The sequence below is a fragment of the Bemisia tabaci genome, chromosome 10 (genome assembly GCF_918797505.1).
Source record: "Bemisia tabaci chromosome 10, PGI_BMITA_v3".
NCBI lineage: Eukaryota > Metazoa > Arthropoda > Insecta > Hemiptera > Aleyrodidae > Bemisia > Bemisia tabaci.
The window spans coordinates 32,144,276-32,156,858 of record NC_092802.1 but is presented as its reverse complement, the minus strand read 5'-3'; the positions used below and the strand labels follow the sequence as shown (position 1 = coordinate 32,156,858).

Genomic DNA, 12,583 nt, shown 5'->3' with positions numbered 1-12,583 from the left:
CACTATACATCGCTAAATTGAGCGTTTTTCCCCATTCAAGGGGGAGGAGGTACCAAAAAAAAAGATAAAAAAAATAAAGGAAGTGCCTTACATACATTACGGCGCCTTAGCCGAACCGTTTCCAAGTGTTCAAAAAGAGTTCAATAAGGTTATATATACTTTTTCACAAAGCGAGAAAACGCGGGCGTGATCAAAATCAGAATCTCGCTACGATATCATAAACAAGTTGAACAATAAGACTCTAAAGCAGGAATAACGATTGGGAGTTTTATTTGATTTTTGGTATTTTTGCCCTTAAATGGGGTTTTGACCTGCGTACTAAGTCACGACGCCACTAATAATCATTGGGATTTGGTTACTATTCATAGTTCGTGTGCAACTCAACTCGAGACTGAGGTTGACACGAAGCAAATTGAATAGATGCACTGGTGATCCCAACTGACTGGAGACATTGAACTTGCTGGATCACCTTCACCCACGATAACCTAAAATGGAATGCGGGAATACCACTGCGCCCAACACAATTTCATTCCATCTGAAACTTTGTGCTACCTTTTTTCTTTTCATTCGTAGAATAAGCGTGGTTAGTTCATTCACGCAGGGATCCTCCTTAGGAGGATAAATTGAGAAATTAATCAATTTTAAATTTTTTTTTTATCGGGTATCAATAACTTGATCCCTAAAGCTAAAGGTAGAATTGTAAGGTAGATAATATGGGAAGAGTATGAATACAGGAGAATCCATGTATATCAAAATTAGCAAAAAAAAAAATAAAAAAAAATAAAAAAGATCTCAGTATTGATATTGGTGGTCATTTGGTCAGTTGGAAACAGTACTTTTGACATTATTTTGAGAATTTGGAGGATACTTTTCGGCAAGAACATTCCCTACTGATTGATAAAATTTCGATTATCCTAAAATAATCCATTTAATGATTAAACTAAAAAATACATTTTAATTTTCATACCTTCATTGCATTTTAGAGCAAAAGATCACATCCAATGTTAAATGAAAAAAATATGGATTTCTCGTGTTGTTAGTTGTTTTTTACGACAGGTTGCCTGTTGCATACCCTGCCTTTGATATGATTGTGCCGTACTCTGAAAAAATTCACTGTCTCGTGAAATTTTATGAAATATTTCTCTGAGATTTTAAACTTTTCATATTCTTCCTTTATTGCAAACCACCATGCAGACTGATTATTGAAATTGATAGACACAGCCGTAGATAAAAAGAAGACAAAGAGAAAATTTAGCGATCCTATTGTGGGGGAGTGGGTGGTTGCAATGGACAAAAGAGGTAAGTAATGGAGTAATTGGCAGCAACTCACGAAAGAACTTACACAGTGGGCCATCCTTTTCTCCCTTAGTCTTTGATAACCACCCGTTTCAACCAATAGGATCGCTTAGTTCCCTTTGTCTTCTTTGTCTGTCTGTGCGAAAATATGGATATCACCTTTCTCGGAAGGGGTTTGAAGGGGGTGGCGATAATTTATTGAAAATTATAGACAAAGCGATAGATAAAATTTGTCTCCACAAATAGAAATATTAGCAATCCTATTGCGGAGGTGGTATTGGAAGTGGGTACAGTTGCAATGGATAAAGGAGGTAAGTACTAGACTAACTAGCAGAAACTCACGCGAGAAACCAAATACTTCGCCTATCATTATCTCTTTTAGTCCATAAGGACCACCCGTCTCGACCAATGGGATCGATCTCATTTCCATTCGTCTTCCCTGTATATCGCAGAGCGAAAGCCCCGACGTATCCGACAACGCGAGACAAAGTCCACGTTAACGAAAATCGTGAAAATAAACTAATAGACAAACGCGTTAGATAAAAAGAGACGAAGAGACGATCTAGCGACCCTATTGGGGAGGGAGTGGGTGGTTGCAATTGACAAAGGAGGTGAATAATAGACTAACTAGCAGAAACCCACGAGAGCCCCAATATTTCGACAATCATTATCTCTTTTAGTCCATAAGGACCACCCGTTTCAACCAGTGCACTGAAAAAACAAAACACATTGGATCTTGAGTCCTGACTCTTGAAAACATTGACAAGAAAAAGGACTCTTGATTCAATCAGATTTAAGCTTAAATCAAAAGGAAATCCGCTCAAATTAAGAGGCTTGGTTCTTGATTTAAGCTTAAATCTGATTGAATCAAGAGAATTTTTTCTTGTCGATTTTTTAAAAGTCTGGACTCTAGATCCATGTGTTTTTTTTCCAGTGCAATATTTCGACAGTCATTATCTCTATTAGTCCATAAGGACCACCCGTGTGAATCAACCAGTGGGATCGATCTCATTTCCATTCGTCTTCCCTGTACATCGCAGTGCGAAAGCTCCGCAGTACCCGACAACGCGGGACGAAGTCCACGTTAACGAAGATCGTGAAAATATCGATCCCATCCTCCTTGGAGGCAGGGCGGGGGGGGGGGGGGGGCGATGAATCATTAGCCCACGCGCGAATGTTCCGAGCCGGGATTCCTTTTCGTCGCCGGGGCTTTTTCACTTTCAGCTTCGGCTTCCGTTCCAGCCGCGGTCGTCCGACGTCGGACGTCGGGCGTCCCGGGCCCCGACAACTTTCTTTCGCCCGTGGCCGTCGCCGGCGTCGCATCGCGGCTCGCACCGCCTCCGTCCCAATTCGAGCCTCGATTTCAGTTTCGTCGCCGTCCCGATGACTTTCAACTTGATCAATCGAAAAACTGAACAACCTCATACATATCAGTCGCTTCATAGCCGAGACAAGAGACCCTCCAATGGCCTCCTAGCGACAGGTGGAAGCTTTTACTTTCGGGGCTTCAACAATGGAGATGTTGCATATGCGAGGGATTTGCGATTTGACCATTGATTCTTATGTAAAAGTTCGCAAGAAACACGATGGTGCCACTGGTTTTCTCTGAAATCAACTCCCAAGCTCAAAAAAAGCTATCAAATTGAGGCCAAAATGGAGGGGATATCCCACGCTATCCTGAGAGCCCACGTCTACATCGAGACAAACTCTCCATGCAAAGATAGGGAGCAAATACATTGACAGGGCTGCCACTTTATTTGGGGACTTTAAAACTGAAAACACGGCAACCCTGCTAATGTATTTGCTCACTATCTTCGCATGGAGAGTTTGTCTTGATGTAGAGGTGGACTCTCAGGATAGCGTGGGATATCCCCGCCATTTTGGCCTTAACTTGAGAGCTTTTTTTGAGCTTGGGAGTTGATTTCAGAGAAAACCAGTGGCACCATCGTGTTTCTCGCGAACATTTACATAAGAATCAACAGTCCTATCGCAATTTCTATCACATGCAACATCTCCATTCCTTATGGACAGTTATTAGAAAGCAAGAGTCATCACCCTAATTTCGGCTGTTGACCTACCTACATGGTCGATGATGAGCTTCGGGCCACGTCATGAGTCAAACAAGTTTCACAAACGTTGGCCATTTTCGGCTCGTTTGCAAAACGAAACTGCCAACATGTTGTTGAACATCAACCATGTAGGTAAGTCAACAGTAGAATGCTGAAGATAGAATAGATTCCGCGCCGCATTCGGATCACTCGGGATTTTTGCTATAGATAGACTCCGGTGCAAAATTTCACTCCAAAATGTTTATCAGTAAGTGGGGAAATGAGTTCGTATTCAATCGACGTGCTCTACAAGCAGCGACGGTCAGAACTGATCGAGTTCACGTCAATGGTACAGACAGCAAGTTACTTAATTAGAGCTTGTATTTATATGTGTTCTCTATAAGTCAAGGAACACCAAAATATGTAACGAACGGATTTTTACTAGCTAGTATTACCATTTGTGCATTAGAGCTTGTATTTATATGTGCTCTCTTTAGGTCAAGAAACACCAAAATATGTAACGAACGGATTTTTACTCGCTAGGATTACGCATTTGTGCAGTAATATTCTCACGAGAGCTATAAATTTCGGCAAGTTTGGGACTAGTAAATGCGTAACCACCATGGGAACGATGTTACTGACCTCAAGCGGAATACGCGAAGATCTACTTACATAGCCTATTTATTACAGCTCTACGTAATGCATTCGCGTTGAATAGGTACTCCTCAAACTCAATATTCAGGCGCCTTGTAGCACAGACCCGGGGTTACTCATTGAACTCCGCAAATGTGTATATACATGATACGGGGTGTTTCGGTCTTCGTGCGTCACCATCTTCGGAATATACAGGGTCTATCGGAGTGAATAAATCACCATACTGGTGAAGCACACTCTATAGGGTCAAAATGGATCGTATTCGATAGTGGTCCGATGTATCGTTAGATTCAAAACAAGGACATAACCTCAAACTGAAATTTTAGGATATTTGCATGTCAAAAAAGCTGAAAGTGAGAAATTTCGTAACAATTTCACGACAATTGGCCAATTAGTACTCATACGAATAAAAAATCTTTCACAAAAAACCGTTCCGTCAGATCACTCAATTAACTTTTGAGGCTATGTTTATGGTTTGAGCCAATCGATATTAGTACAATCTCACCCGTTTGATGTATCAAATACGATCTTTCAGATTTTTTTTCCTCGTAGTTTTTTTCTGAAAGGATCCTGAGTTGAAGCTGTAAACGGCACTCCAAATATTCTGGAAAATTATAGCTGTTTTTCTGAATTTTTGGTTATGGATCGGAAATAACTCAATGAAGCGCTGAATTTAGGTATTCGTGGAAACAGAGAAGCTCATGCCTAGGAGGAATTTCAGAAATTCTTTGAGAAAAAAGGCCTAAAAATTGAACATTCCTTTTTTAGAGGGGGAAAGGGTAGCCGGAGACATTTCACATTAAGTCTTGTTCATAGACCCCAAATTAAAAAAAATAATCAACTAGCCGATGAATGCTATCCGAGCCAATGCTCTGTCAAAATGTATATGAGTATTTGAGCAAACTTCAAAAAAATCGCGCGGTGATTTGGGAAATATTGCACAAAAATGATTTTTTTTTAAATTTGTACCCAAAAAAAAGAGAAAATAAGTACAATATATACTTTTAGATATTACACATATCTTCAAAAAGCTTACTTGAAATAGCAAAAGAAAAACTTGACCGCAGATAAATTTTTATGACAACAATACTACCTCTAGAGATTATGGAGGACAAATAAAAAGACTATGTTTTTATTTTATCCCTGTGCTGCGAGTGACCGAGGCAAAAAGGTTAGAGGAAAAAACCGAATGCAAAATATTCGCATGTGCATGTGCCATGTAATCCCAGGATGAACAATGTTGGACCACACCAAGAGAGAATTCAAAGATTTAGTATCATGGAACACATTTTCTCATTAAAATCTCACTCTACAAAATAAAATCATGATATTAACGCGTAACACCTAAAACCTGAGGCACGAAGCGCTTTGGGGGATTGAACCACGAGGCGGTCAGGGGGCGGAGCTCCTTATTTTTCAATAACTCCAATCGACTCTTTCACAACAACAATTGCCCTGCACGGATAGAGTGAAAAAGAAACAAGCGCAGTACAAGAGATGGTGTCACCTTGCTCTACGTAAGAATCGCCTTATATTTTTTGGGTATACTTCCCCAGCTCCGGAGAGTTAAAAGAGTCGTATCACATGATGAACCAAAATCCCTCGTACGAGGTTGCAGAGAAAACAAATATGAGCAGCATCAATTTTCAACCAGGGTAGCGGCAATGCAATAAGTGGATTGTGCCGCGCAGTTAGCTGTGTTGTTACCATGCACCTACTTTGTTTTTAATTCGTTCTTGAGATATAATTTAGAGTGAATGAAATGAATGAAATAAAATGAATTTGGACAGTAAAATTGCCTTGCTTTATGATTGCTTGGTCGATTGTTTAAAATCGGCATTTTACAAATCTCATTTTATTACATTAAATCAATTTTTTTTTCAATATTCGCACTTCACCGTGCTAGTAGGGGGAAGTACAGCTCTCTCATGAAATTCTGAACTTACAGCTGTTTGGTCAGACACGACGTTTATTTCTGTGAGCTTCCTTGCTTTTCAAAATTCTTCACATTTTACGAGAAGTAGGGAAAATTTTGCTGTTTCAGCGGTACCACTCCGTTCATTTATAAGAGGGTATGGATTCGATCGACAAGAATTGATCGAAAAATAAAAACGAGAATTGATCGACGCGAACCAATCAATACAGGTTCGATTGACAAATTATTAAAAAACCGGAAGCAGATCGACATGAATCGATCGAAAAATGAAAACGTGAACTGATCGACAAAATTCGATCGAATCATTGCTTTGTCAATCGATTCTGGCTTAGTCCATCAATTCACGAATTCTTCATCGGTTCACGGGTTTGTCGATTGATTGATGGGTTTTGTCGATCAAATCACGATGTCGTCGATTGACTTGCAGGCTGCAGGATTTGTTTTTGTCGATTGACTCACAGATTTTGTCGATCGATTCACGTGTTTGCCAATCAATTTACGGGGTTTGCGATCGTTTCACGAATTTGTCAGTCAATTCACGGTTGTAGGTAGGTTTACGCTTTTATTTTCGTCCATCATATGCATCACCCTCCCATTTTTAAATTAGCAGAAACTCGAAGAAAACTCGATTTCGATAATTTAATGAAAACGTAAACTGATTGACGTGATTTAATCGACAAGATTTGAACGATTCACGGCTTTGTCGATCGATTCTGGCTTAGTGGATCATTTCACGGATTTTTCTATCGATTCGCGGATTTTTCTATCGATTCACAGATTTTTCTATCGATACACGGGTTTGTCGAGGAAAACTCGATTTCGATACTTCATTGAAAACGAAAACTGATCGACTTGATTTGATCGACAAAATTCAATCGATTCACGGCTTTATCGATCGACTCTAGCTCTGTCGATCAATTCATGGATTTGTCTATCGGTTCACAGGTTTGTCGATTGATTGATGGATTTTGTCGAGGAAAACTCGATTTCGATAATTTGATCGCTATCGCTCTCCTCGGTAAGACGGTGGAAGGTGACTTACTTTTTCATCGCGGCCCAAGAACTCCCACATAGGTATCCCAGATCCGGCGGCATAGCTCACGAAGAGCGAAACGATCAGGGGCCACAAAACACACACAAAATCGGGACAAGACATCGCGGAAAACTCTGGAGAGCGCAGTAGCGGCACGAACACATAGAGCGGGCCTCGTTTGTTTACTAACGCGACATGCTTTGCCGGACTCCCAAGTTCGACCACGGTGCATGGGTAGGAGGAGGGGGGCGGGGGGTCGGAGCTTTGGAGGGGGCTCCCGGTCTCCTAAGCTCCAGCATCTCGGGTCCGTCTACAGGGTGATCCGTTTCACTGGGTCCGTCTACAGGGTGATCCGTTTCACTGGGTCCGTTTACAGAGGGATCTGTTAAATCAGGTCCGTCCGTCCGTCGCGATTCGTTCATTCGGGTCCGACCACAGAGGTGATCAGTTTAATCAGGTCCGTCTACAGGGTGATCCCATTAACTAGGTCCTTCTACAGGGTGATCCGTTTAATCGGGTCTGTACATAGAGTAATCCGTTTAAATAGTCACGTTGTTAAAGTAGCATTTTTTCGTTGCAAAGTCTACATCGGAATATTGCAGTCACTTTTTCTAACAAGAAAATTGTTAAATCAGCAATTTAATTTTTTCCGTGAATCAAGCACCAACACACGATTTTGTGACCAGCGCAAGTGATCCATTGATTTTCTCGTTAGGTATCCTCCAAGGAACGTCCCTTTACAGGGTCCGATTAGGGATAATTCAAGATTAGAGATAGCGCCACCAGTCACCACTGAGAATTTCACTTTCCTTCGACGTTTACTGAAATAATATTCCTCAAATTACAAAAAGCAGATCCACAAGATATAGATTATTTTTTGCTTGATTTTTTGAGCCAAAAATATTGGCAATTAGAATTACAAGCGCCGAGAAAGTACGGCTGAAACTTTCAGCTCAGCGGCGGCGGCCGAACGGCCGAACGCGCAACCGAATCCCTCATGTTCTGTCTCTCTCTTTCCCATTGCCGCAATGGGAATTACTTTCCGCCGTAGTTACGACTTTATTTTTGGGGATTTTGAGAAGATTTTTTTACTGAGTGTTCCTCAAGTATGTTGCTATATCCCCTGGATCCCCAATCTTGAATAAGTATTACGGTCTTTATTATTTTGGCAAATATACGCGGCTATTCTGAGCAGCGCGACGTGGTGGCCAAATCGCGAAGTTCTAATCCTGGATTCACCTTAAATTTCTAATGTGACGAATATGTAACAACATTTGCAATTTGCATTTGCATTTTGGTCAAAAATTTTGTCCAACCTCTGTCACCGTGCGCCGTCGCCGCTGAGGTTCGCCGCGCTTGCTTTCAAAATTCGTCGCTCCTCCGACGTAAGGGCATATCTCAACTGCCACGTGAGCCTCGTTTTACATAGAAATCCATGCTTTCTGGGGCTCATGCGGAAATCGAGGTACGCCCTTACGCAGTGGCGTGGCGTGAATGATCGATTATCGATATTTCCCCATTTGAATCCGTGCTAAAGAATCGATAATTAAGGTGTTCGCTGCGAACACCATGTTAATCGATCCTTTTCCATAGGTTTAAATGACAGATCAATCGATATATCGCAAAGCACGCCACGCCACTGCCCTTACGTCAGAGGAGCGACGAATTGTATTCAAATGCATGCGGATTTGAAATTCCCACGGTGCGAGCGGGAATTCCGAGGTATAGCGCCGTGCTAAGGAAAAACGCCGTATGAACATTCGTGAGTTGCCAATTTTCCTTCGATAAAATGTTTATTATTGCGGAAATGTATGCATATTTCTCCTTGAAATGTCCAGATATTTTAGATTAAATCGTAAACAAATATGACTGGAAAATTCAATGTGCACTGGAAGAAAATCTCTCGGCGTTTTTACCAAGGTCCGTTGGTACCTTTACCATCTCATGCTTTTTACGAATTATCGGTAATTTTACGAAGACAGACTGGTAAGCTTACCTAAAAACCGGTATTTTTACTGTTTTTTTCCAGGTAAGAATACCACTTTTATTGGTAATTAATTCTCGGTAACTTTGCCATTTTATCTCGGTAATTCTACTACAGTCAATAAAAAATATTGGCGTTTTTACCGAGGTCCAGTGAAATTACCCAGAAAGTTCAATAATTTTACCGAGATTTCTCGGTAAAATTACCAATTCCATAAATGGTAATTTTACCAAGAAAAAACTGGGATCAAATAGAACCCCGAATTCTTGGTAATTTTACCCTTTTCTTAGTAAATATACCGAGATTTTTTTTTCAGTGTGGCATAGTTCCGAAAATGTGTGGTAATTTTCCACGTTAATTCGTTTCTTATCGAACGAGACATGGCAACATCTGAAGGTTCATACGGCGTTTTTCCTTAGCGCGTCAGCACGGGCCCGCACTGGCGCGGTTGGGAATCCCACAGATGCAGCTGGAAAATCCATCGCGGGCAGCACTTGCACGGCTAAAAATGTCCGTGTTTTTTTACGTCGGGTTAGTTTCTTTTGAACCAGATCAACCAAACAACGGTTTGATCATCTACCATTTTCTGTGTGTTAAATTGATCTTTGACATTATGTCAAATCAACCGGAACCTTGGGGTGCCACCAGGGTGGCGAAATTTCATGAAAATTAAAATCTTGAAATTTCGCATGAAATAATTTATAAAATTTTAGAAATTTCTGAAAGATATTGAAGAATACTGGTTCCTTTCCATGTCCCGTAAAATGTAAACATTGTGACTTTCTTCTATTTTTGCGTGTTTGAGTGTAGGTTGCATACTCTAGCCCCTGCAAAATACGAAATATTTCACAGCCTCGTGAAATCTCATGAAATGTTTCACTGAAATTTCCAATCTTCATTTCGTTCTTAATTTTCATGCCACCCTAGGTACCACGAAACATCTCAAAACTAACTAAGAGTCCTACATCTTCATATCTGACTTACATCGACTTGATCAAATCGGTTGGAAAAACGCCTTATGAACCTCGGGCTGTTGCCAAATGGACGTATTTATGCTAAAAGAGCTATGTGCATAGGGGTTGCGTGAGACATAGTTCCTTTTAGCATAAATACGTCCAAATATGTTTGATAACACAAAGATTCTCTGAGAAATTTTTGAATATTTCCCTCCAAATTTCACAGAAGTCACTTAGCAGCTTGGGTGATATGATCTGAAATTTTAAAAGAAAAATATTCAAAACTTTCCTTGAAAATAGTATTTTATCGAGAGATATTTAGCAACATTCGAACGTTAACACGGCGTATTTCCTTAGCCTGGGTGTGTATGTCTGTCAGTTTATTGATAATTTCTCAAACGTAAGGAATAGGTCCTCAGGGTACATAGAAGCATTCAGAACACAGCCGATTGGTGGATACGACTTAATCAACTTCGGAGTAGGGTTGGGTTGCATCGTCAAATTTGAAGGCGAACTAGCAGCAATTTTGTTTCTTAAGTGTGACACGGCTGGGCGCCGCCGCCGGCGTGGCGTTCCAATCGTAAACTGCCTGCACCAACATCATTCTTACTCCGTGATGAAGGAGGATTTGTAGTTTAGGGATGAAAACTGTGCTGCCTCTGCATTCCGGAAATGAAAGAGAATCGGAAACGCTTGCGGTGTAAAATTGAACAGCATAATTTTGAAAATAGATCCTTGTGATGTGAAGTATTAGGCCTCTCCAAAAATTATAAGTACTGCACAGACAATTTTACAAGTTTTGAGTACTTTAAAGTAAATTACCTAACTTGAAGTTTGTCCAAATAATAGAATCTTTTGTTTCGTATTCTCATTTTTTGCAGTGAAAAATTACTGTCATTTCTTCCAGTCATCTACTTTCGAAGTTATTCTGTTGAATTTTACTCGGAATTCGTAAAGATTAATCTTTTTATAATGCTTTGACAATGACCTCTCTTAACATCGCCTAGTCACCACTTAAGTCGCGCGGGACCTCTTGAAGAAAGAAGCTACACTGATAAAAAGATGTGTGTTCGTGCCATAATTTTGGTTAATATAGGAAGTGAGACACAAACCAACACCCATTTTGTGTTGATTTTGGTAGTTTGGGGTGAATAAAGCGGAGAAAACAATGGAGAGACTAAGAAAATGCATTCCTCCAATTGCGAAGTTGGTATATTCACGACTCGTTTTATATTAATTTTCTTCACGAAAACTAGCCGGCATGTTCTCTTGAAATTTTAAACCCGAAGCTAGGGTTATTCTGTGTTTTACTTCCCGTATCAACCAAACTTTTGTGTTGAAATTTCTCTATGTGTATGCATATGTATGAGGAACAACTGTTGATACAGCGCTGAATCTAATAATTATCTGTGAGGACAAGCGAAGTTAAAACGCCTTCATTTTTGCTACATGCAACAAAGTATCCATTTAGCAGAAATAGAGTCAACCAGGCGCAATAGTGACCGTCAAGTTAAAATCAAAGAAGTTCAAAAACATCTGCCAAGAGGAGACAACTTTTTTAAGATCTCAAAATATTATTTTATGATTAAATTTTAGGTGCAAGTACCTGGCGCTCTAGTGTATTATAATGATCAGGGATCCTAAAGTAAAGTCCTCAAATCCAAATATTATTTGGTCGATCGAATATTGAAAAGTTCTTCAAAGTTCTGAAGAACCAGCCACAAAGTCATTCTTAATGCTCTAGTAAAGACATTGAGCACTCAAAATGTCACCCCTGACCGTGAACTGTTTCTTTTGACTGGCCTGTTTCTATACTCAATACAATGTGATGCAGGCCTTACAGTAAATAAATTTAGAGACTTTAACGCCAAAATAGAACAACATGCAATTTTGAGACGAGACATTGATCGATGGCTTGGAATTTCATTACCGTCAAATCAGATAATTCTAAAATCTACAAAATACATAATCACCGAGCCAGAAAATTTGGCTTCCTCTGTCTACGGAGCCGATAAATCTACTTATTTTTATTAATTTTTAAGGGGCGCCTCTCACGAGAAATTTTACAAGGAAACTAATGAAGCTACTTTTAAACTTTTGAGTCTCGTGCGGAGGGTATTCACGAAATTATAAGGCTTTGAAAGTTTCCAGATCAAGTTTAGTCACTCTTACTAATTATAACTCCTTTCACTGTGCGACGTATCCTTAAAATTCAGTGTAAGGGGTTTAATTCTGCAATTTTTACCGACGAAATTTCAAGCCTATCACTAGGATGTCAAACAGTTTTTCGTGTCTAGAACTTCACTCAAGGGTCGATTTGGCCAGTTTTTGAGATGAATGGGTTAATCACTTTCCAATTATTATTTTGAGTTTACTAGGCTCAGATAATAGTTAATGAAGTCTTAATTTCGATATTTGTAACCTTAAAAAATACCCTTCATTTTTAAAGGTATGATGTAGCCTACACAGTTTTACTTTCGTTTTGTTAGTGAGAGGTCGTCCCTAAATGAATCAGTGAGAGCAAAAATACACCAAGTAGGAAGAATGAAACTAATCAAGACTCACACAAAACTGCACAGTAAGTGAAGATTTCAGTCTAAAAAAACGGTTTTTGGTGCCGAAGAACAAGTACTCAAGGACACTTTATAGGTGTGAGTTGGAACAGATGTGCTATCT

At 39.9% G+C, this 12,583-nt stretch overlaps 1 protein-coding gene across 1 annotated transcript in view; it reads right to left on the bottom strand.

Moving 5' to 3' along the window:
• Positions 1 to 7,174, bottom strand: part of Reg-5 (Rhythmically expressed gene 5) — a 52,115-nt gene extending 44,941 nt beyond the window's left edge. The window contains exon 1 of the mRNA XM_019053411.2: positions 6,977 to 7,174. Coding sequence (XP_018908956.2) covers positions 6,977 to 7,090 — 114 coding nt within the window. The 5' untranslated portion in view covers positions 7,091 to 7,174. The remainder of the gene's footprint in view (positions 1 to 6,976) is intronic.
• Between the last annotated feature and the right edge of the window lie 5,409 nt (positions 7,175 to 12,583).